The following is a 26,850-nucleotide window of genomic DNA, read 5'->3' as shown; positions in this document are numbered from 1 at the left end:
GTTCCATTGTGTATTCTGAAAATTTTCGTATCCATAAAAGATGCCAGTAAATGACTTTACAATAGGGTCGTACCACTAAATCTTCATGTTGATCTTGTCTAGATTGGAATACTTTAACTAAAAATATTTCAGCTCTCGAATCACTGTCTTTCATAATCAATTATAAACTCTCAAAAGTTACTATCCTTAACCAATTGTTTAAGCTAAAACACTTAATCTTACTGATGGTATGACAACTTGGGCTAATTCATATTGGTCCCCGGCTCTATGTTAATCATGACTGACTAATTGAAGCATCTCATTAGAATATCAGATAAAATCATTTTATGAGCCAGATCAAGAGTTTCAGTAAAAATTTACTTTACCATGACATAAACTTAAAAGTTCTCTTTTCTTTCATGATTGTCTCAAGAAAAATTAATAACAAATACATTATTTTAAATATGTTACTTTTAAATTTGTAGATAGTCCTTCATTAATCAATCGAATTAGTCTTAATAACGATCATCTACGTGATCAAGTATTTCGTATACATTTAGATACTGAGAAATGTACTAGTTCAACTAATTCACGTATTAATAATTATAATCGTTTTACATCACCATCATCTAATCATGTGAATAATCAAGTTGTATCATATCCAACTTATCGACAATTATCTTCTTCATCATCATCTTCTTCATCATCAGCATCGTCGTCTTCAAGTAATAATAATTGTAGACTGTTTAGTAAAAATAGAAGACGTCAAATGGATTTATTATTGTATGGATGGCAAGTAGTACAACAGGCAGTTTTAGAAGTATTTCCTGCTTCAATACGACATGTTCCACCCGGAACACGTGTTTGTGCTGCATGGAGTGAACAGCTAGGTGTTAATCTTTATCCAGGAACCGTTGTAAAAAGTAAGTTTATTCATTATTAGTAATATTTGTTGTTTAATCTTTTCAAATGTAACAAGAATGGAATACATTTGTATTTTTAAGTAAGGATTTTATGCAAACTGAGGTTTACTTTCAATTTGATTTAGTTTCTAATGTTTGACATTAAATGATCATATGTTTTTTTATACAAGTTATTGAAAAAGGACATAAATTATTGACGAACCATCATCAAGAACAGAGATTGAAGACTATGTTATAATCACGAATTCATTGAGTTAGAAAATGTTGGACTATTGAACTTCTTCTTAATGGTCTAATGTGAACATGTCACTTGTTATGATATCTTGAGAGTTTTGAATTTAATTTTTTATGGAGTCTTGTGTTTCTACTGTTTAAAAGTAGTTAATTGATGTAAAAGAGCTGTTCCAGTGCTTTTCAGGTTTTTAGTGATTTACATAAAACAACAGTCTTCGTTACCCATAATTACTATCGACTTTATAACAACCAAATGGTACTTCCCTTATAATTTCGATTGTATGTATCAGGTATTAAAATAAAAAATGTCACAAATTTGAGTTCATACCATTTTCCTATTGCTACCGGTCTTGTTATACGTCAAGTAAACCAGTTGTTGATTCACTTTATGATTATCAGATCAAATCTCATTAAAAATTCCAAATTCAATTAATTGTGCTCGTTCATAATTTCAAAAGAGGAGGATCTTGTAAACGTTCCCTTTAATATATATATAAATTGAAGATGTCAATCTGTAAATAAATTGAGTTCTATTACTAACATTTAACTTTATAAATGTCTATTGTTAATGTGTAAGTTAATGCTTGTTATGATAAAATGTTTTAGAAACCCTAAAATATTTACATTAATCATTTGTAATATGTATGTAGTTTCATATATTTTGGAGCTAATCTACAAAAAAAAGAGCCTTGAATCTATTTCATATTGTTCTTTTAGCACACTCATCAGTAAAGTGTACTTTAATAGATTGTATAGGCTAACTTCCCGTCAGTAATTTGAATTTGAGTTACTCAGCTATTTAACACAAAGATTTAATCATTTAGTTATAAATGTCTCAGCATTTTTTGCACATTATTCAAATAAAATGCTTAGTATTATAAATATTCATAGATTTTTCGAGTATTTCTTCTAATCGGTAATATTCATTGTAGATTTTTAACTACTAACATCTATCAATTCAGTAGTCAGATTATTATATTTATTCAACTACTTAGTTATATCTTAATTAATCCTTCGTTAATTAATATTTATTGTTAATTAAGAACTATTGAGAATAAAGGGAGTACTGTAAAACTGTTTCGTTCTGATTAAAATCTCCTCAGAAGTTGTTAGGGATGCAGAGGAATATACCAATAATTATCGTGTTAAGTCTAATGGTGTCCTTGGACGTTAAATGGACATTTCCATTGGTCGATATTCATTTCATCTGTCAAATATTGTACAAATGTTGTTTTCTATTTTATGGTACGATGTGGTCTGGTTGGTTGGCACATAAATAGAGTATGTCTGAAATATAATGATTCATATCTCAGAGGCTGTGACTTGCATTCTGGACTCAACTGGCTGGGATAGACAGAGGAGCAGGGCCAATCAGGTCTCTAGGTCGTCCTTGTGTGTTTTACGTGTCACTGAACCGATCGATAAATACGCTGCGCATCTAACCTGCAGTCCACACGTTACAACAGAAGTACTCATTCAACATCCTCTATATTACTAGAAATCAATGAACTTCAAATCTCACAGTGATTAAGATATTTCTAATTTACTGAGCTATTTTGATGTTCAATTTCTGTCATTTGGTGATATACTTGTGGTAGAATTAATGAAGTAGAAAATTAGAAAGTGTTATCATATATACAGTAAGATCTAAACACATATGGCTTAATTCTATGTATAATTGTAAGTGACCTCCTCTGAGGTATCCCAAACAAGAATGAAGCAATGATTCAATACTTTTTGGGTTTTAATGATTTTTCTTTAGGTCGATATTCACGATAAAACTGACATGCAAACTACAAAATTACTGAATTATATTTTGATTAGGTTTTATGACATATGATTCCTATTCTATTTATTATGTACATTCACTTTTCATGTAAATATTTTATTTAAAATTAACGAAAACATTTCTTCTAGTTGATCCAGATGAACAACAACATATCAATAATGATCGTGTTCCAGTTGATTTTGATGATGGGGATCATCGTCAAGTACCATTAACTGATCTACGTATTCTACCGGATTATTTTACAAATTTATGTGAATTAATTAATATCACTGGTGAAAATAATATAAATTGTTTAACTCCTTGTCTTATCTCATCGGATTATTTGTCATTACGTCATGATAGTAATAATAATAATATCACTAATAATAATGAAAAAGATAGTGATAAATTTGTGTCACGTATGCGTCGTCATAGTGATCTGGATCATAACACATCTAGATCATATCATTCATGGTCTCAATCAAGTAAGCTAAATGATACAATGTAACAATTTTTTTCTAAGTTTTTAATCTATTATTAAAACTTTTTAAGGAATTTATCAACGTTATTACTTTAGTTATTCAACATCTACACCCATATTGTCGTGTTTTATTATTATTGTCTATCATGTGTTACATTTACAAACTGAACTATGTAGAATTACTTTGATCATTAAGACATTGTTCTAAACATACTGTTAAACTGATTTGTAAGTAATCTACCCACATTGATACATGGAATAGAGATAGTGTTAAATCTCAATTTAAAACTACTCATATCGTTTGTATTATTCAGGTTAGCAAAATAAATATTTTTTCTAAAGTTCACTGCATCTGTAGACATTTTTCTATACACATAAAGGTGACGTGTTCGAGTCGTGATGTGAGCATTAACACTGGAAGTGTATCTAGCTGATAAATCGCAAATATGATTAAACGTGAATCCTGGCTTCTACAACTAGTCATTTTCTTTCTATTCTGAATAAATTATAACGTGATGGTTACACAGAAGTTATACACAAAGCGTGTGCTAGTGTCACTTAAGATTAATTGGAATTCAGTCATGAATATCGACGACTGGATAACAATCAACTGTCACTAAAATGTTTAGCCAATATAAAATATTAACATATTTGAGAGTTAAGAACTGAATAGTAAATTGTTCGCAAAGTGTAACAACATTTTACAGTGTCAACGGAGTTTTGATTAGTAATTGAAATGATAGTTATTGAAAAATGGAGATATTTTGCTAATGTGAAGGCAACCAATTTTATGAAGCAAATCGCAAAGCTAAAAATCTTGATAGCATAAGAGTAATTTGAACGGGAACTAATGGTGGCCGAACCAAAACTTGCATCAGTCTGTAAAGTTACTGATTTTTGATCTAAGCCTTGTTGGTAGATACCAACTACTTGGTTGAGGTCCACTCAGTAACTGCTATCATTGGTTAGAGAAATTGCGTGAAACGGCTCTGGACTAACCAGATTAGGACAGATACATTTAGTCTTTGTCTTACTCTAAATGTTGAGTTCCAGTATTGTGTCACACGTACCCTCTCACTGTCTTTTGGAAGCATATCCCCAATGTTTGGTTTTTCTTATCATTGCTGCTACGTTAAATCGACTTTTCCGCTATTCACCTTGTTTATTTTCTCTGATTATCGTAATGTGGTATGTTAACTCGGGTTGACTCATATATGCGCAAGACTCCATGTTGGTTATGACTGACCAACTCTCTGCGTGATCCTAATTTCTCCTCCCTTGTGTGGAAACCTTGTATTTTGATAGCGAAAATAAATTATATAGGGTTAGATCTACTGACTAAAGGGGGTAATTTAGAGCAGTGATGGGATTGTAGACGATCATTGATGAATGCACAGGCTCAGTGTCTTATCTTCAGTAAAAAAAAATCATGAAATTACAATTTTTGTCCGATTATCAGCTGAAATAAGGAGACCATCAATGTCACATCGACTCATAGTAGTTGATGCTTAGTCATAGTAATTGGTGGTTACTTTAGCTCACAACTAACAACCTTATTGAATAAATTGTGTAAATTAGTTAAACTCCCGCAAGTGTGACTTATCTGTCCATATCATTGAAATATCAGCCCGAATTTGCTCATGAATACAATCCCTGATTTCATACAGTGACTTTTTTTAAAGTTCACGTATATTTTACGTACTAAAATACACTTTCTAAACTTAGTAGCAGGTGATCTGATTTTCATTTGAAAGGTACTTTTACTACTTACAAGTAGCGTCATACGTTTTGCTAAATTTATTTCATTGTCGGTTTTTTTTATTTATAGCATCTCCACTTATTCATGATACTATGTCCTTGTGTTCACCACAAATGAACACAAACTTAATGTTAAACTCAAAGTTTTTCTTTCCTGAAAAGAATTCAAATAAACTAACACATTGTATCAAAAGTAATCGAAGTAGAAAAGATTCTCAATTATCTTCATCAAGTTCAAATAGAACAATGGAGTGCACTGTAAATTCACTGATATCACCTACACATACAATATCAACGGGTGCTACATCAGTCATGTCATTAAGATCGCCGTCACCACCTCCATCATTACAAACTCCAGTGACAATGGCTGGTCTTAATCATATGTCAAGTGATAAGTACATGAGTGAATGTTCTGACAATAATAATAATAATGATAATGATAATAATATTAATAATAAGTCAGAAAAGGTGATTTATCCATTGAATAATCATCTATCTGAAGAATTTAATGCGGATAATATTTCCATTTCAAGTACAATCACAACAACCGATAGTTCAAATGAGTGTTTATCCTGGCAAGTGTACGAAAAGGTAATAGAATTTTTTTGTTAAAAAAATTACACATCAGACGTAAGATTTTCAATTTATTTTGTGTATAGACTTAGACCTTTCTATAAATAGTAAGCAATCAATTAATTGTGAAAGGTAACACTGGAACGCACTTATTTAGATGCTTGATTTTCGACTGTTAGACCAGAGATTCTGCTAGTTGACTAAATGTGGAAACGACTATTAAAACACTAGGGTTTCAACTAATACGTTCCTGTATGGGTGTTAGGTGATGACCCACTGAAGACAAGTGGGGATGGTCGTCCTGAGTTCGAGTACTGTGCGCGGGGTCGTGGATGCTCACTGGTGAGGATTTTTCATACTACAACGGAACGGCCGTCCAGTCCTTACAGGTTTTCGATGGTTGTCTAACATCGATCGGTTCATGGTTCCAATAATACGTTCCTATTTCTACCTTCACTCCATCTACTCATGTTCGAAATCTGATGGACTAACACTAAGACAAATAACTAGATAGTATCACTGGCTGTCTTAGATGAATTATGGCTCCAAGTAAAGTGAATTAACCCGTACTTGGTCACTCAATTACAAGCATAAGTATGTATCAAATCATAATAATTGTATATTATGAAGTATTAAATCGTTGATCTGAGGATTGTAAGTGTTTGAACTTATTAGAATCCCAGATTGAAGCTTTCAACTTACTGCTTGGAGTCTTCTGACCTTTTCTTCTAGTATTTTGTCAATATTCTCTTGTATAAATTCGATTATCTATTTAAAACGTTTTTTCATTCTTCTTTATTTTTCATTTTAACTAATGACAATTAAAATTTCTTTCGTTTTGAAAAATTTGTAATTTTGCGTACTAGATTGAATGAAGCTAACTCATAAGTATGATTAGTTTTGTCATCACAAAACATGGACAACTCCTGGATAAAAATAGAATTCTACTATTATGTGGAGACCTATTTGAGGTAACTAAGGTGATACGCAGATTGAGACACCCTCTATCTAAGAGAAGCTAGTGTTGAAGGCATGAGATCAATCGACAGAAAGTTGTAGCTTTATGTTTAGTAGTATTTACCTTCAACCTTGACGACACTTGTGATGTCTTAAGTATTACTGGTTGACGACTGAATTCCTCCTATTTAGGAACATATTGTGGTGAATTGACATACTTATATCTCAGGCTTAGCTTGAGTCATTTATATGATGATTAGCTTAGCTGATAGCCATGTTTGACTGCAACTCTAAATAATACAGTTTCTTACCTCCAACGAAGCAAGAGTTCCCTTTAAAGCTGGAGATCCACCTTGTTGGTGAGTTTCCCGATGGATTTATGAATCATCATTGAGTGGGGTATATGAGGTATTTCATTTTTACAGGTGTTTCTGACGGTTTATTGATATGGAGAGCCAATCAGAGGTAGCGAAAGGTCAATCAACGGCAGTCAGAAGTGACCTAAAATTCAAGTGCATTTCATTGGGATCAGATTCCTAAGGATAGAGTGGCATATATATGAACGAATATTTGTTCATTTCATTCTTTAGTCCAATACACTTTTCCGCTCAAGTAGTCAGTTGGTGAGTTAGTGCGTAGCATACCGTGTGTCAGTATCAGATTTCATACGCCGCATGTCACAAAACTTATATATGAATTTGTAAATGACTATAGAATTACATCTTCCCGTAACTGACTTCTACTAATCGATTGACGTTAAGCAATAGATTATAGTGTACATGTTTCACAACGAATCAAATATTCAACGGTAATATAGTTTACCTACTTCCTGTATCGTGTTACATCAGTCTTTCAAAGTAATGTATATGACCTAGGACATGTCTTTCGAAAAATCGTAAAGGTGATCAGAATGAGGGGTGAGGTTATCCGTAATGTCTACATGTTTACTAAGTGTCATACTCAGTTTATTTGGTGAGTGTTCCACATTATAGTGCATTTTTCATCAAAGATTTCATTTCAAAGTCTAACGATATTTGTATTTTTATCCGGCATGTCGGACTGTACTACATAGTTACGAATAACCGTAACCCACTTTTCAAAATGAAAAAAACTGTATTGCGTTCAGAGACACTGGAATCCCAACCACATATCCTGATTAAGTCAACCCTCGATATATCGATTCCCCAGATTAAAACACACATATATATGCACTTTCTGAACATTTTATTTAATAGATAAAAATAACTAATTGTGGACGTGTAGATCATGCTTTACTCGATCTTGGCTTTCATGTTTTAAAACAGTTTAAGCGTCGGAAACAAGGCTGTATATACTGTCGTTCAATAATACGTGATGTAGATGGTTTAATCGTTAAAGTTGGTGATTGTGTACAATTTGGCTCTGGGCGCAATGAAATATATCTTGGAGAGGTTAAAGAAATACGTTGGGAGCAAAAAAGGAATTCACTTATTGTTGTCGCTGCATGGTAATTACTATTATTTTCTTGTTGTGAAATTCCACATATAAATAAAAGTTATACCACAGCTTTTGATCATGAAAAAAAACTCCTGGTCTCATGACCAATAAGAGCCCACGTATTTGCGTTTTTTGTTCAAAAATAGTTGGCAGAGAACTTCCACTCTGATTATGGTAATTTTCATCGTAGACTAATGACTTCAAATAGAGAAAGATACCGACGACCATATGAGGGTTATAATCCGGGACCTCGAAATATCGTGCCAACTTCATTACCTCTGAATTGTTAATTCAGTTAGTTACATCATAATCAACGAAGAGCATGGTGCAAACGCAAGGTGACCCAAGTTGTCATGCAACATCAGAACAACAAAGCGGAATCAACAAGATATGGTTCGAGAATATGGCTCGAACAGACAATGTGAGATATATAAAGTAATAATGGAACTCCAGGTTTAGAGTAAGATGAGGACCGAATGTTTTTAAGCTATGTATTCCAAAGTCTTAAACCACCAGTTGAGGTTGTCACATCGACTGTTGAGCCAATACTTCCAAACTATAACGAAATAGTTATGTCGTATTCCCTAGTTTTAAATTGTTTCTCAACTGATTTCAGTCCATGAGAAAACTACCTCTAGTTTGAACTGACTGATTTCCGGAGGTAATTCTCATAGTTCTAGTGAAAAGCCGTGACCAGTGGAGTTCAACCATGTCGGACAGGAGTCAGTTTCAAACCAACAACATTGGAAGATGGTTCAGCAACGCCACGAATAGTTCGAAGTCGAACATGTAAATCCCCGGTCAGTGATCTATAGATTAAGCACTACCCGCTTGACGTGAAGGCTCTGTGTTCGATCCCCGTTGGGGTCATGAATGAGCACTAGTGAAGAAACTCACACCAGTACCCCATGGTTCCAATAGTTTAACCAAAATTAATCCGTGGTGTTAACCATAGAATCCAACAATTTCCCTAAACCCCCCTACTTAGTAATGAGCTGACCTCTGACAGTCACCTGACTAGAACGATAACTACTTGTCATGAAGTGAATTACTTTGAAATACAGATGATAGCTTCGTCTAAAATTACTCACCAATATTAATGTCGTGCTTAATAAATGTTTGCAGACTGTATTTTGTTTGGTATATTCCAAACACTTAGCGGATGACTTTTGTCTATAACCCCATTTCGACTGTATGAAAAAGTACAGTTCATTTTTCGAAACGTGATTCTTTTAAGATTACTAATTACACAAATTACTTGTTAGATCGGTAAAAAAAATACGGTAATTCAGCAACTTTGGTTCAGCTATTGAAAGATGATATGATCACAGTTGTGAAAACAATCGGTGCGGATTTTCGGATAGTTCTTTTTTGTAAGTATCTGTCAATCAACAAGAGACATTCGCAATCACATCTACCTGTAATTCAAAATGAGACTGTCTATGAATTATCCATGATAATATTGCCGTGTAGGTAACAATATCACTTATTCGTACGTATATGAATAGATCGATTTCCCTTCAAAACACATGAACGCACTATTCTCAGAAATAGAGTTTATTATCACATATTCCAAATGTGACATAGAATCAATAGTAAATATAATTTCTTTATGGAATTTTTCTGCTATAGGTACTATCAACCTCTTGAAGCTGGAAAAGATGGACAATTGGTACAAGATATTAAAGGTGCCCTATTTACAACTGAACATAAAGATGAAAATGAAGCCAAGTGCATCAAGCGACGTATCAAAATAGCTAAATCATATGGTCAGTTCATGCAAGGATATTATGGCAAACCTAAAGGACGGGATCCTGTAAAGTCAAGTCAAACACAGTTAGACAAAAACATGGGAGAATTCACGCCTAGTACAGATACCGAACAAGTGCGTTTCAATATATATCTCTAAAATTGATTCCGATTTTTCCTAAATTGCTGAAAATAATACCTAATGGAAGATTTTGCAATTTATTTGTTTATTCATTAGTTACTGGTCGGTCATAAAAGTTAATGGATTTTCGAGTCTCTAAAGGCTAAAGATCACAGTCCAATTGGTTTATACAGATACATATATAATGCCGTAAAGTTGTATATACCTTTCAGCTTTTTGAAATCTTACTTTCCAACTGTCTAGCAATGGATAGAACCGGATGTCTAAGCTATTTAGCTTTCATTGTGTGAATATATAACCTGTGTAAGTGCAGCTGGATAAGTAACACGCAAAAACTCCCATCACCAATATATACATATCGGCATTCATTACGGCTATTGTATTTGAAAAAATCGAACAAGATTTACGGACTACAGTATGATTTATGTTCGGTTCCTTTTAATGTCTGTTTGACATTCATCCATAATTCTCTTCATGAGTGAAGAAAATTCCTACTAACAACTGGAATACTATGTTCCAGACATTAAATGATCTTTGAAAGTACACATATTTCTATATTAAGGTTCATTCCTATAAAATTATAAAACTAGATAGAATACTAGTTGTAATATAATTACAATAAATATCAAATTTTGTTTCTTTTTATACAACAGATCAATCTTGAAGCTTGTGAACCATTGCCATCATCATCACTAACATCAACAAGTCACAGTATCAAAGATCCTTCAATCAAAGAAAATGATACTAATCAACCTCCTAAACTCCAGATTACGCTAAACAATAATGACAATAAAAATGAAATTAGTTCAGATGATAATGAAGATGACGACGATGATAATAATAATTCTAATTTCTATCATTATTTTATTGCTGGTAAATATGACCCAGTTAGACAACAAGTACTTACATGGGATACAGAATTAGCTAAAATACTTAACCTCAAAACACACAAAAATAGATAACAAAAAAATTCCTTTCTTTTTCTCTCTCTCACACACAAAATATCTCCAAACAAGCATCAAAACAATCAGATTGTATCGCATTTTTTCATTCCTTATCTGTTTTTTTCTTCCCTGCAATTCTATGATATCGGTACTTGTTTTGTTCCACTTTTCTTTTGTATGTCATCTATTAAACAGTTCAGTAAACTTTCACACCGGTGTGTTTATCACCTTTTTTTGTGAAGTGAATTAATCTCATAATCACCATCAAACATTCAATTTTGTGTGTATTTTTATCTTACATTATCGTGTATACCAACCTCCCCCACTCCATTTTACAACCACAAGTAACTTCTACTTACTCAAATAATCCGATGATGTTTGATATGGCGTATGATTTAAGCGATATTATTTTTTTTATTACCATGATCATTGTTAAATATGAATTTGTTTTGTGAATGCCTTCTACAACTTGATATATATATCAAGTAATTGTCCTATGATTTCAGCATATTTTATCATGTGCAAAAACAAACTGTTTGGATTTACGAAATTGTTTTGTTTTCATTTGAAATGATACATATACACAGAGGGCAAGAAGTGATCAAAATGATAGTACATAACTAGTATGACAATAATATGAGTTGCAAGGAGAATACTTCTTTTTTACAAATAGTTATTTTTTTTTCTACAAAGCGGATAGAAATATACGTATTGAAGATCCTGTTTTGTTAACCGGGTCTTTGTTCCATTTTTGTTTTCGGTGGTTTTAAACCGCCTATACCTTTTGACGTTTTGGACTTTTTCGCCTTGAAATCTCGCCAACTTGCAACACGATTAACACGACTTTCCTTTGAAAATAAGAAAAGATTTGTTTGAAGAGAGAAAACGAAATAAACCGTAAGATATTTCCTCTTAGTTGACGTGCAAAAACATAGAAGCAAACAAATGGTAGATATAATTAACCTATTGCAATGTCATGGCTCTTGATAGTGAAAACTTGAACCTAGATTCAACATTAAATGTTTATTATTTTTCAATCATCTTACTGACAGTTAAAACAAATATGGATTTATGCATTCAGATTAACAAGGTTTTCATCCAACCCATTAAAATTATTAGCAAGGTGAAATTTAATGAATTGAAATGAAATGATGTAATTTATGAACTCAGTAGGGATTTATGTACTTCATTTTGAGACTGTGTGAGGGCTCGTGGTGAAATCCAGCTCCCCTAATCGGTGAAACACGGTTTGTAGCTCTGATCTATTGGCTAAATGTTGAGTGCTTGGGATGTCAACGGGCATGACTCAGAAAAGAAGCAAGTGATGATTATGTTATTGGTTTGATTGGGTCTCTCATAAACCATACAACTCATCTTGTAGCTAAATGAAATAAATTTTGTATGATTTCTTACTTTATTGCTCATTACCTCTATTAGCATTTTATTACATGATTTGCCAATTTTTATTTTTCCTCGCACTTGCATTTTTGTTTTACGTAGGGTATATATGGAAGCTTTACAGTACCAAGCATTTTTTGTTATTATTTATTCAGATATAAATGCCCTGGTATGGCCGAGAGTGGGGTGGGCCCGCCCTCCCTCTCGAAATGCTCTCACATGGCCACGCGCATACAGCCTCTGCCAGAGAAGTCCTACTCACTGCCTTCTCATGGCGGGGGTATTTTTAATGAAAATGAGAGGACGAAAAGCGAATGTCCGGCGCTTTAACCGGATTCCAAATTAATGGTGCACATGGGCTCCAGTATCCTGCGGAAACAAATGGCGTATGAACTAATCGTTGGTCACCGGCTACCATGGGACTGCATCTCCTTACGATGCTCCACTGCCTTGTGGGTTAGACCTTTAGGTCAAAGGCTCGGGGTGTGGCCCCCTAAGATAACCACCTGCTTCGGTTTGGGCACCCGGGCAGTATCACAGCCCTTACACAAATCGAATGATTTATGTGGCGCATACGTATTTGGTGCCTCCTTGTACCAATGTTTATGTGTTTAAATAAATAAATACATGTGTTCGACCAAAAATATCTTTGAAGCAATGATTAGACGTAGATAAAACATAATGATGCTAGATATGTAGTACTGGTTAAAATAATGTAAATGGGCCGGTGACTTTTGCCAAGGGTTTTAAAGACAGACGGACAAACATTATCAAAATAGACCCGAGCATAACTTACGTTGACGAATTAAAAATAATTTAGTTGCAATGATAAATAGGAAGATTAAACATTGAAATGGTTTGAAAAGGCAGTAGAACGGTATATATGAAGGGATACTTAAATTCAACCTCGAAAGAAAAATAAAGAGTGAATGGGTCTCAAAACACTGATTATGGTTGTCACGTGGACCCCGACCGGGCAGTCTGGATTTACTAGTATGACTCAGATCAACAGTCAACGACTTCACGGACAGGTACCAATTTTCGGTCTGACTCCCCGTAATTTTCTCCCAACTTAAAGCATTTCCCATCGAGGTAGGCGGTGATTAGGCATACGTAGTACATGTCCTAACCACTTCAGTCAGTCAGTCAACAACGTAGAACTTTGTATGTACGTACATCAGTTCGAGTTGCCTTACCACATTAGCACACAGATACAATTGTTCATTCAAATCCCATAGTGGTAGAAGTAGTAGGAGTATAAGCAATAATCCGAGAGAATAGGGTTTGAAGAGGTTATTTAAGGAGTATAATCCAGTGAAATGAATTTGGAAAGAGAAAACAGGACATGAAGAATTCAGAAGGTTAGAATTTGGAAGAACACAAAGAGTGGATGCACCTGCCCCATTGCTAATGATTTTGAGCCATATTATTCAAGGTCTCTAACCGTCAGTTGCTATCGTCTCGCGGATCCCAACCAGGTAGTCTACACCTACCAACATGGCTCAGTCCACTTGTCAGTGACTTCATGGGCTTGTGCCATGTTTCGGTCTGGCCGCCTCTAGCTTTCTTCCAGCCTACTCCTAACCACTTCAGAGGATGAAGACTCACTGCACTGTCGAAATGCCACCTTTGTAAAATATCCTATGCCTAACTTAAACTGGTCTGAGCCATAAAGTGATATGACAATTTTCTGGTTGGAATCTGAGAGATAACCTTATTGTGATGTAGCTCGAAATTAATCCCACTGATGTACACGTATTCATTCTTTACTCCTAAAAAATCTTGAACAATGTATTGGTTTGTAATTTCCATCTTGTTTGAGCAGGAGCCTTTTCTTCTATCTGGCTTTCTATCATCGTTAGTCCCGATCGAAGCTGCTACCTTGACGCGGTGGTCGGGCTTGCCTATCGTGATGACCCAACCGAGCTATATTGGCTGGAACATATGTTCCTGTAGGTTCTACCATGCCAGGCAGGTCGATTGGTGAACGGTAAGACTAAAAGCAGCAACTCAAGGTCTGAGGGCGAAGTCGCACTGCTGACTGTAGAGGGGTGTGACAGCAGTAAGGTGTTTCCTTCGGACAACCAGCATGACAGCGATGCTGCCTACCCACAAGGAGGGGTAGGGTTAGAAAAGGTCGACCCTAAAAATGTCACACCTCACCTTACCTCACGGATTTCCGTCTCCGGCGGTAAGGCCCTTTGAAGAACGGAGCTAACACGTCAAAAACCTTCCACAAAAAGGCCGTGCGCGACCGGCCTCAAGCAGTTGTCCCTTGGGCTCTGCGGTCACGCTCCCAGGTCGTCAAGACCAACACTAATCCAATTTCCTTTTCAGGTTCCTCAAGAATTACCCTTCCACGGTGTGGGCAGCCGGGAAGTGACATCAGCCCTCATACCCGTAACAGCACAAGAGACCAAGTTGGTCACATTCAAATCCTTCCTACACCTCCTAATACCTCTCTTATCTCCATGACTAACCCTCCTCACGTCTCTTTATCATCTCGCACCGCTAGGGCAAACGATTCGAGTACGTGGAACGCCATTCCTGGTCTCCTGAAACCACGCTCTAAACTACACGTAGGAGCTTTTAACGTACGAACACTTTGCCAAATAGGACAGCAGGCTTCCTTAGCTAAAACTTTAGAATCTCGCGCCATCGATGTGTGCTGCGTCTCCGAAACGCGCATACAGGATCCAAGTAGCGTCATTCATTTGACCTCACCATGCCAAAATAAAGAACCGACTCGATTTACGCTTCGTGTATCTGGAAGCCCTGATTCTGCTTCCCGTGGCCTCGCCGGCGTAGGTATAGCATTGAGTCCTAGGGCAGAACTAGCTCTCTTAGAGTGGATCCCAGTAGACAGTCGTTTGTGCGCTGTCCGACTGAACGGAACAGTAAGAATCCGGAAAGATAGGGACACTCGTCGTTGCCTCTTCGTCGTCTCTGCCTATTCTCCCACTGACTGCAGCTCAGATGATGTAAAAGATGAGTTTTACAGAAAGCTTTCGGACCTTCTCCGAAAAGCTAAGCGCTCGGATGTAGTAATAGTGGCCGGTGACTTTAATGCTCAAGTAGGTAAACTAAGCGATAGGGAAAGACACCTAGGTGGATCTTATGGTGTCGTGGCTCAAAGAACAGATAATGGCGACCATCTGTTGCAGCCTGTTCCTTGCAAATACTAACTTTAAGCATAAGGAAAAACATCTTTTAACATGGAGACCCCCTAATTCGTCCCAACGTTGGACCCAAATAGATCACATCGCTATCAGCCACCGATGGAGGGGCTCGATAGAAGACTGTCGCTCATTCTGGAGCACATGCCTAGATTCAGATCATGCTCTAGTGCGAGCGCGTATTTGCTTGCGTCTTACTGGACGTAGGAAAGACGCTGCAAGGAAACCTCTTAGGGGCCTACTTAATGATAGTCAAGCTAAGAGTATATTTGGGGAACAACTAGGAAAACAGTTAGGCAGCCATGTATGTGATGCCCACCCCGATGCAGCATGGAGTGATATCCGAAAAGCTGTGGAAACAGCAGTGATATCTGCTAGTAAGGTAAACCAGAAGGTTAAGGAGCAACACTGGATCTCAGCAGCATCTATCGCACTGATAGATGCTCGGAAACTCATTCCACCCGGCTCTGAACATAATGAAGAGCGGAGTCAGCTTAAGCGCAAGCTGACAAGAAGTCTACGCAATGATCGCGAACAGTGGTGGGTGGCGAAAGCAAGAGAGATGGAAAAGGCAGCGGCAATAGGTAATAGCAGACAATTGTTCAGACTCGTTAAGGAAACCGGAATTAGGAACCCGACCGTTAGCGAAACAATCTCAGAGAAAGATGGACATATTATTCATTCTCAATCCAGGAGATTGGATCGATGGGCAGAACACTTTAGGGATCAGTTCAACTGGCCTTCAGCCACACTTCGGTTTCCCACGATCTCTAGTCAACCTGAATGGCAAGTTAATGTAGGTCCTCCGTCCCTTTACGAAGTTGAAAAAGCCATAGGAAATCTGAAATGAGGGAGAGCAGCAGGCCCTGACAGGTTTACTCCTGAGATTTTTAAGGATGGTGGTCCAGTATTAGCAATGAGATTAACCGAGGTCATAGGTAGAATTTGGGAACTGGACGTAATCCCATCTGACTGGTCTCAATCACTGATTGTGCCAGTCTATAAGAAAGGACAAAAGTCCTCTTGTGACAATCACAGAGGGATCAGTTTGACTAATATATTGTCTAAAATATTAGCTTCAATGATACTTCGACGCCTAACCAAAGCTCGTGAAGAGCAGACTAAAGAAAATCAGGCTGGTTTTCGACCTAGACGTGGTTGTATAGATCAGATATTCACACGTCAGGTTCTAGAACACAGACACGTTCAGACGCCCCACAATGGTAGTATTTCTCGACCTTAAGGCGGCATTCGACTCTGCTGATCGTAAGGTTCTATGGCAGTGTTTGTCACTGAAAGGAGTACCAAAGAAGTACATTAACCTTATAAAGGCTCTCTACTCGAACACAACTGGTCGAGTGAGAGCTTATGGCGAACTGTCATCAGAATTGATTACCTCAAGTGGTGTTCATCAGGGCTGTCCACTCTCCCCATTCTTGTTCAACTTTGTCATTGACGTACTTTTAGAGATAACACTCTCCTCATCTAAATTTCCAGGGGTTGAACTTCTACCGGGAGGTTCACTTGTTGACTTAGAATATGCAGATGACATAGTTTTATTTGGTGAAGACGCCGACAAAATGCAGAGTCTTCTGACCACTTTAAGCAACAATGCAAGCATGTTCGGGATGCGATTCTCTCCCTCGAAATGCAAAATGTTGCTTCAGGATTGGGTTACATCGACACCCGAACTAGTGATAGGGAGTGAAGTAGTTGAGTGTGTCGACCGCTTCACTTATCTTGGAAGTCTCATCAGCCCTTGTGGTTTAGTGTGTGACGAAATCTCAGCACGGATACAGAAGGCTCGATTAGCTTTTGCCAACTTGCGTCATTTATGGCGTAGGCGAGATATCCGTCTATCAACCAAAGGACGGGTTTACTGCGCAGCAGTTCGTTCCGTCCTACTTTATGGCAGTGAAACATGGCCGGTAAGAGTAGAGGATATTCGTAGGTTACTAGTATTTGATCATAGGTGTCTTCGAAATATTGCTCGTATATCGTGGGACCATCGAGTAAGTAATGCAGTTGTTAGGAAACGGGTACTAGGTAAGGATGGCAAATCAATTGATGACGTAGTGAAACTTGATCAGTTGAGATGGCTTGGACACGTGTTACGTATGCCCAACGACCGACTGCCTCGACGTGCGATGTTCAGTGGTATGTGAGTAGGTTGGAAGAAAGCTAGGGGCGGCCAAACCAAAACATGGCACAAGTCCATGAAGTCACTGACAAGTGAACTGAGTCATGTTGGTAGGTGTAGACTACCTGGTTGGGGACCGCGAGATGATAGCAACCGATGGTTGGAGACCCTGAATGACATGGCTCAAAATCGTTTGCAATGGCGCAGGTGCATCCACTCTTTGTGTTCTTCCAAATTCTAATCTTCTGAATCCTTCATGTCCCTTTTTTCCTCTTTCCAAATTTATTTCACTGTATTATACTCTTTAAATAACATCTCCAAACCCTAATCTTCCCGATTACTGCTTATACTCTTATTACCTCTACCACTACGGGATTTGAATCGACAACTGCATCTCTAGGCTAATGTGGTGTGGCAACTCGAACTGATGTACGTACGTACGAAGTTCTGCGTTGTTATTGACTGACTGACTGACTGACTGATCATCGTTAGTATCATTATTTTACGTCATTCACCTTGTTCTGTCATATTTTTGTTATGCTGATTTGAAACGAGGGGAATCGAACTGACATACCTTTAAATTATCCAGTAATTTCTTTCTTTTTGTCTGTCTATCATTAGGACAAAACCACTTCTTGAAATTGAGAATGTATTCGACTTAATTAAAGTAATACTTTAACGAAATTTTAATTAAAAAGTGGTATTTCTAAATTTACTAACGGTCCTGATAAAGACCAAAGCAGTTAGTTGATATATGCAGTCATTTTTTCCATCATCAACCAATTCTATGCGAAACTAAACAGAACTATCAGGTTTGATGAACCCCTGTCCTCATTTGTTAATTCATTACGACGATAATTTTAAAGATACGATGAAAAGTCGGCGTTTTTGGGGAGCTTTATAGGAACCATCATGGAAATACATACAAAAAAGACGAATATACACTAACTTCATAATTCTTTTTCCACTCTTTGTCATACGCCATGAGTTTTCTTCCTTCCTCCTCCTCTTCAGCTTTGCGTTTTCTAATGGAAAATATGAGAATCAACGAAAGGAGTTACAGATGAGTGGACATAAATATTATGTGTGCATGATGAATAGATAATACCTTTCGTAAACAAGAGTAACGGATTTTCCACAGATGCCTATTGATGATACCAAGTGAAAATCGTACTATCCCTCAAGATCACACGATTTGGAGGATGTGGGCGATGAACTCCTAACCCGGGCTGGATAACGACATGCTTATTATTATTACTATACTTACTATACAAAGTTTGTGGTTTTCATTTGGAGCTGTTTGATGTTGGACAATGCTTTCCGAATGAAGTCTACTAAAAAATTTCAACTAAATTAGAGTGGAGTATATTAAAATTTTGGGCTAGAATACATCACAACGTAAGTCTTTACTGATTGAAGAGTGGTGTGTTATGAATGTCTAATAGGTTCTAAACTACCAACGCGATGAAAGATCAGATAGTAATTTTTCACTGTCATTGATGTTAGGATTATTTTAACTTGTTTGCTATTTACTATGGTTACATATCGTTACCCTGAAGTATGGTAACGAGAACTGATTGGCATTATTGTGATGTTTTACATCGATCATGACAAACTGGACAGGCAGACCAAACATACGTACCATATCACAAACACCACAGTCGACAAAGGCTTACAAACCCATCAACCATCTTCAGAATAATCTAGCCTACATAGATAGGCTCGACCACTGATTATAATATGAGGGATATCCCAAAGATATCTGTAGTTAAATACTCGAATTCGAGTTACGGGACGAATCCTAAGTACTTTTGCTTAGGATATTCCGAAAACTCCATTTTGTCAAAATCCTTACCGAACAGAACTATTTTCCTGTGCGCTCGATGGATGTCTGGGTATATAAATCGTCGAAAAACAAAAATACCTAAGTTTTCCCCTATAGATTTAGAAACGAAAATTTAACTGATGTATCTCAAGGCTAGTGGATAGGCAATGAAAAATCAGTTAGGTGGTTTTAGAAAGTAGAAAAAAAAAAATAGATGAGTTAAACCTAAAGAGCGTCACCCGTTCCCCAGATAGCGCACGCAAAATTTGTTTAGATATGTGAAGTCACAGAAAATTTACACAGTGTGGTATCAGACCAATAAATAGCAGTGTTAGTTCTGAGAAATGCTTTCGAAGAAGTTACACAAGATGACGACCCATGGTGTTTCGTGCTCGGAAATTTGGGGAAATAAATTAACACGATTAAGATAAATTTGATGAGAGTAAGTCAAGACTCTAGAGGGACTCCTAAATGTCATCCAGAAGCCTCTGGTATACTAGATCGTTGAATTTTTCTGAAGCTTAATAGGGATATATCACTTAAGTCATATGAGATAACAGAGTAGAACCATCGATTACAGCTTAGACATAGGATCAATAATGTTTTTGCACAAGTCGAGCTTTTTTTAAAAAAATCCGACAAAGACAAACCTTTCTGAACACTGTTTTTGCTCTTCTTCCACCCTTAATCTCTCAAGATCAGCGAACAGTTTGCATGTTTGCACATATATGGCATGACGCCGCTGTAACGGTTAGAAATAACAGACAAGCTACCTTTTCAGGGTCATCTTCTTCAATCGTAATAGATCCGCTTGTCTTTTTAACACGTTTCCGTTTTTCAACCATCTAGAAATGATAGACAGTAGTATGGTTGCTAATACCATTTGTTCAACAAGATCTTTCGCTTCCTCCACTACTTCTTTGCATTTGCGGGAAGTCTCGGGGTCATCCAGAGTCTTGTAAGCCTTGTTTACAGCTACTCAATTATTTCACTTAATAAAACAAGCAATACCTTCGAAAGCTTTCTGAGATCTTTCAATATCATCTGGGTTTTTATCCGGATGTACAAGCAGAGATAGCTAAATTGGAATATACAAAATTTGGGAATGAAACCTGTCTGTATTTCTTTTTTATATCAGCCATTGCTGCATCAGGATCCACTTGTAAAACCTAGGTTGCTTGAACAATGTTACACCAAGCATACATCATATGGATTCAAATTAAAATAAGTTGATCCAGGCCGATTAAGTCTATCTATTTGTTGCTTCGGGGTTAATACTGAATCTCGCTTCTCAATAGCCTTGACTTCTTCATAAAATGTTGAAAACAACTCATTAGGTCCAGGATTCGTAGACATTAGACTTGAGTAGCACTACAGATGTATTTCCGCGTCTCTAATATTCAATACTTCTGTGGCAAATTTTCACAGGTGAAATGCTTCAGTCGCGCTCGCTTCTTGATGTCAGAGCACGGTTCCAGGTCTTCGATATCGTCCAATGTGAGTAGTCTAGCCAATCTGTTATACTAGTTTTACTAATTTTCTCAGTTACTTGAAAGAAGATTTGTATCCACTCTAAATGAATGTTCTATTCAAGGGATTACTAAAACCAGAAGCTATCACTATATAGAACACTCGAGTGGTTGGCTATTCTATAGACGATTTCAGGAATGGAACAGAGTTGAGTGAACGAAAAAAAGTAAATAGATATATAGATTTAACGAGCTGCTAAACACGTAAGAAATCAAATATTTGGGCAAACAACGGGTGAGGGAATGTGGTAAGGAGCGAGGTGATATAAGGAGCTGATTAATGATAATACGTAATGATAATGGATAAAGTCCACGACTGGCGTGGAAACGCTAATAATTACAAGGAATCTTGACGCGCTTTTCGAACGGGAAGTTTAGTCCTAACGTGATTTCCATTTATCAAACTTTTGCTGTGTTCTTACGCAACAAAAGTACCATTTCAGTTCTAAAGAATCTATCCTGAGCTATACGTTCGGTAGATTACTTTGTTTTTGAGTTTCACCGTATTTAATAGTTACCTGTGGTTTTGCCTCAGCTTACTATTCGGGTTTTTTTGTTTTTCACGTTTAGACTAGTTTCAGTTTATATCGCTCGTTTTATCCATTTTCGTCCGTTTTCAGTGTGTTTTTTAGTGTTTTTTTAAAGGTCTAAGGCTTTTGCAAGCATCTATAACATAGTTTGCTTCAACATAGTCATGAAAAACTCATGCAAACGTCCGGGATGCCGTTTTGCTGTCACAACTGGCATGCAGTGCGACAACTGCAAAGGTTGGTTCCACGAAGCATGCACAGATCTGACAGCAACTGCTTACAACAGACTCAGCAAGTCAGAGCAAAAGTGGGTGTGTCACGTGCAGCACGGACGCTGTAGTCTTGCTGAGTAACATCATTGTCCTACTGACAGGTCTTCGGAACAAGTTGTCAGTTAACTTGGATAACGATAGTAAAAAAACTGATATACAAACAAGAGCGTGCGACGGATACAAAAATAGGGATGTCGATAGGTATACCACCGATGGAGCATCCGTCAACACTAATGATGACGTGTCGAGGCTCAGCACCATCATTATGTCGACGGTACTAGACTCCCTAAGTAAACTCGGGTCTCCCAGCTTAGGGTCCCCGAAAACAACAGTGGTTCCCAAAAACCCTGCAGGTGATTCGACCCACGTTAAGAGAGCCCAAAAGAACCAGGCATCACCGCCTAAGCCGAGCAACCCAAGTGTTGCTGCACGGAAAATAACTGGTGATTTAGTCGCACAGTCTACCCCCAAGACTGTTCGTCCGGTCAATAAAGAGCCCAAGATTCATAAACGCACACTGACCTCCAAACAACAAGTTATTAAACCTGAACCCATAGTGAAACCTGGTAAATTAACAACAGTTCGTGACGATTCTCTCATTATCATGAACCTCGTTGACAATCCTGACCTTCCTCTCAGTCTGCAGGACAAAAACGACAGAATGCTCTGGGGTGAATTGAACAAGAAGCTCGAACTTCCTAGAATAGAGCCTTTGACGGTCACCCGGCTCACTCGAGGAAGCATCTAAATCACCCGAGGCTTCTCCGAGTAACACTTAAGAATGCTACCGACGTAGAGGACGTCTTGCTAGCAAGTCACTTGCTGAAATCAGATGGTAACGTAAGAATATTGCCCGACATACCGTACTCTGAGCGCAGTATCATACGAAACGTCCCTAAAGAATCTCGCGAGAAGTTTTTCCGCGGAAGAAACGTAATTATGCAAGGTACGCCGGAAAATGCAGACCCTACTCAATCAAATTCTGACATCAGGGAATGGAAATTCATCAAACAGTCCTTGAGGCTCAAACACATACTGACTCAGCATGTGACGAGACTAGCCAAGAAGGACGGTGATCTTAGACCCCGTCTAATGAAGATAACCTTCCCATCTTCTCACACGGCGGCTGCAGTTCTGGAAGCATTTCGTGCTAATAGACGTCGATTGCCACCTGGAATCCACATGCACCCGGATAGGCCATACGAAGTTAGGACCAAACACAAAAGCAAGTTGGAGCTGATCATTCCACTTGTGGACTGTCTAAACGATAAAAAAACGTGTAAAGGACAGGGCCTACCACCTCGGCAAACCTCATATAGGTGGGCTACCTGCCCATTCACATAAGGCTCATACAGAAAAACAGGACGAAGCTCACGCGTTCCAAATTGAAAGCATAAACTGCTTATATATGAACGCCGCGAGTCTACCAAACAAACTGGATGAATTACGTGAACTTAGCAACGCTAATAAGGCCCATCTGATAGGAATATCTGAAACCTGGATATCTTCTCAGTTCTCGGACCATGAGTTAGCATTACCTGGGATGACTTTGTTCCGCAACGACAGAAAAACAGGAATTGGGGGCGGAGTAGCCATGTACATAAGCTCTTGCTTGGAGGTGCACCAAGTTCACAACCTCGAGTTTAACAATCTTGAGGAATCCATATGGTGCTCTGTAAGATTGTCTAGTACTTCCAGGTGTCTAGTCGGAGTCATTTACAGGAAGCCAACTGCCGACATCGAGTACGATAGTCGTATGCTGGAAGGACTATCCCACTCTACTCGTCTCGGTTTCACACACATTCTGATTCTAGGGGACTTTAATCTCCCTAGAGTCAACTCCGCGGAACACACGTACACTGGAGGTGACAACTCAATTGAAGCTCGGTTCTTCAACCTCATCGATGACTTGGGCTTATATGAAAATGTGAGGTCGGCAACTCGTTGGAGAAACAGTCAGGCACCATCGCGCTTAGACTGTGTATTCACAAACGAAGAATTCCTAGTTGACAACCTCTCAATCCTGGCTCCTCTGGGAAAGAGTGATCATGCCGTCATAGCCTTCAGTTTTGTCATCAAAACTAAGCTAAGGTATCCCAACAATAATTTGCGTTGGAATTTTAAACGGCTGAATGTGCCAGCTCTACATGACTATCTACGACAGGTGGTTTGGGATGTTCACCCTCAACTCGATGTGGACAGTCATTGGGACTTCTTACTGCACACTCTCTTATGTGCTACCAACCATTCAGTTCCACAAACGGTTCCCAAAAGCTGCAAGCCACCTACAGTAATCAAGAACCGTACCCTTCGCCTGCCAAGCCGCAAAAGGCACTGTTGGGCAGAATACAAACGAACTGATAACGACGGAGCGTATAGGCAATATAAACATATCAGGAACATATGCACAAAGGCTATAAGAGAAGACAGGCTTCAGTACCAGACAAAGCTTATGGACAAATTTGCCTCTAACTCTAGAAGCCTATTCCGCTATACGGCCTCTCTTCGTCAAGCCAAAACAGGAGTTTCTCAACTGCTAGGTCTTGACGGCCCGACCGACAACGATGGCGACGCCGCTAACCTTCTGGCGGCACATTACTCTCAAACATTTCAACCGGCTGACACCAACTTTACTGACGACAGTTTCATCTGCGACTCCACAGGACTTTCCGAAGTAGACCTAAGCGCTGACTTGGTGTTCCGGAAATTGCAGCACCTAAGACTTGACACTTCTCCTGACCCGGATATGGTTCATCCTGCCATATTGATGGAGGCAGCCTCAATCCTGGCAACGCCGCTTAGCGTGATGTTTTCACACTCGCTAAGCCGAGGCAAATTACCGGAAAATTGGAAGTTGGCTCACATCACACCAATTTTCAAAGGAGGTCGACGCAATGAACCTTCAAGTTATCGGCCGGTGGCTCTTCTGTCATTACCTTCAAAACTCATGGAGTCCCTGATATGCGACGGTTTAAACGACTATCTACTGTCCTTAAATTTCTTCTCACCCCAACAGCATGGTTTCAGGAAGGGTCACTCTTGTATAACCAACCTGCTGACTGCGGTGGACAGATGGACAAGCATCCTCGATCGCAAGGGAAAGGTGGATATCATTTACCTTGATTTCTTAAAAGCTTTTGATAAGGTTAACCATATATGTCTTATCAATAAGCTCAAACGACTAGGTATCAAACGACGTCTAATCGACTGGCTTACTTCATACCTAAAAAATCGACACTTTAACGTTAGGGTTAATTTCACTTTATCTCAGGCTATGGAATGTCCTAGTGGGGTCCCCCAGGGCTCAGAGCTAGGGCCTCTTTTCTTGATCTACATAAATGATCTTCCTCAACAGGTAACGTCAGACTTATTACTTTTTGCCGACGACGTGAAACTTTGGAGAGAGATACGCAACCAAGACGATATACAGGCACTTCGGGAGGATCTGACTCGACTTCAAAGTTGGGCGGACGATAACGGACTTACCTTTAACACTTCAAAGTGTAAAGTAGTCCATCTGCGACATGTTGCAAACTACAGTTACAACTTAGGAAACTCCTCTCTAGCAGTATCCCAAGTCGAAAAGGATTTAGGAGTCCTGGTGCCCCATGATTTAAAGTCTTACGCTAACTGTGACAAAAATGCCTTCCGAGCAGACTTTGCACTGGTAACGTTGAGGCGCATTTTTGGACAGTTTGACGGACGAACTTTCCATACAATCTTCAGTAGTTTCGTCCGCCCCAATTTAGAGTACGGCAACATAGCACTCCCCCCCTCACTCCAAAAGGACAAGGTCACTTTGGAGCGTATCCAACGGCGAGCCACGAAATCAGTTCGAGGACTCAAATCTAAACCTTACGAAGAACGCCTCCGTTCACTAGACCTTTACCCACTAGAATATAGGCGTCTTAGAGGTGATTTATTAATGGCTTATAGTATTCTTAACACTTCTGGACATCCTCTTAAACACCTACTTAAGCTTAGTTCGAACAATAACCTAAGGGGTAACACCCAGAAACTGGAAACACAACATAGCAAGACGGAATGTAGACACAATTTCTACTCCTTAAGAGTTGTCAAAAGCTGGAATTCGCTGCCAGCCGAGCTAGTCCAAGCGACTTCTCAGGAGTCCTTCAAGAGGCAACTTGACCTATTCTTAAGGACCAAGGACAGCATCACATTATGATTTACCAATCTCTTTTCCTCTTTTATTGTTAACATACCTAGGTTCCTGCCTGGAGGATTTGGTGATCCCCTGCTACTAGACACGGAAGCCTGTTAAGCGAAAGCTTCTTCTATTCCGTCCACAACCATTTGAACTATTTGAGCCATTTGAGTGTACCGTCAGTCGCCATCCCAAGAGAAAGATGTTAGACCATGAGCGTTTACGTAAACATAAGGCTGCTGTAGACACGGAGGTTGAGGGATTGTTCCAGACAGGTTGGTCAGTAATTAGAGCTAATGTAATCCTACACGGGTGTTCGTCCGTTGAGATATCATTCAAAGCTTAAAACTTCACTTGGTAGAATTGGCTATGTAGTTTTGTCTTTTGGATCTCCGTCTAAGTGATACGAAAACGTTTTCGACTGTGGGAAGGTGTGCTTCATGTTATGTCCTTCCTAAAGCTGGGGGTTAAAACAAGTGAGCTATTAATAGTCAAAGTAATCGTGAGATGACACTTGGATTTATCACTCACACTATCCACGGGATTTGTTTTACTATCCAGCATTCTTCTGAAAGGCTATGTGTAAGACGCTGTTAGTGTTGCTTCTGATAAAGAGCTTTATAGTTTGAAGATTTTGGTCCCAAAATAGTTTCCGTGGGCTTTTGTGAGAACTCTTTCATGTTTCGCTCTAAATGGAAATCCTCTGGGACGTAACTTCGTACTGAACTGAGTTAGTTATATTTTGGTATGAAAAGGATCATGAGATATATGATGAATCATGATTATATCCAATTTAATGATTCTGTACTGCATAAGTCGTAAGTTTAGGGC

General features: G+C 38.2%; 2 protein-coding genes across 4 annotated transcripts in view; one reads left to right on the top strand and one right to left on the bottom strand.

The window, feature by feature from the left end:
* MS3_00002690 (uncharacterized protein) overlaps window positions 1-11,002 on the top strand; it is a gene marked incomplete at its 3' end in the record, with an annotated part of 123,710 nt that extends 112,708 nt beyond the window's left edge. The window contains exons 7-12 of the mRNA XM_051210299.1: window positions 465-902; window positions 3,054-3,389; window positions 5,214-5,734; window positions 7,978-8,159; window positions 9,782-10,034; window positions 10,694-11,002. Coding sequence (XP_051070276.1) covers window positions 465-902; window positions 3,054-3,389; window positions 5,214-5,734; window positions 7,978-8,159; window positions 9,782-10,034; window positions 10,694-11,002 — 2,039 coding nt within the window. The remainder of the gene's footprint in view (window positions 1-464; window positions 903-3,053; window positions 3,390-5,213; window positions 5,735-7,977; window positions 8,160-9,781; window positions 10,035-10,693) is intronic.
* Window positions 11,003-11,519: 517 nt separating this feature from the next.
* DNAJC8_1 (DnaJ (Hsp40), sub C, member 8) lies at window positions 11,520-21,353 on the bottom strand. 3 transcript variants are annotated; one of them, XM_051210296.1, is made up of 8 exons: window positions 20,727-21,353; window positions 20,636-20,692; window positions 20,535-20,601; window positions 20,404-20,498; window positions 20,297-20,368; window positions 20,174-20,265; window positions 18,648-18,723; window positions 11,520-11,832 (listed from the first exon to the last, which is right to left on the bottom strand). In XM_051210296.1, the coding sequence occupies exons 1-8, from the start codon at window positions 20,877-20,879 to the stop codon at window positions 11,713-11,715; spliced, it is 732 nt and encodes a 243-aa protein (XP_051070273.1). In that variant the 5' UTR covers window positions 20,880-21,353; the 3' UTR covers window positions 11,520-11,712. The 3 variants fall into 3 exon arrangements, with proteins under 3 accessions (XP_051070273.1, XP_051070275.1, XP_051070274.1); XM_051210298.1 differs by having other exon boundaries at window positions 20,535-20,692; window positions 20,727-20,904; XM_051210297.1 differs by having other exon boundaries at window positions 20,297-20,498; window positions 20,535-20,692; window positions 20,727-20,904.
* Window positions 21,354-26,850: the final 5,497 nt, after the last annotated feature.

This window comes from Schistosoma haematobium, chromosome ZW (genome assembly GCF_000699445.3).
Source record: "Schistosoma haematobium chromosome ZW, whole genome shotgun sequence".
Classification (NCBI taxonomy): Eukaryota; Metazoa; Platyhelminthes; class Trematoda; order Strigeidida; family Schistosomatidae; genus Schistosoma; species Schistosoma haematobium.
This window is presented reverse-complemented; position numbering and strand designations above follow the sequence as displayed.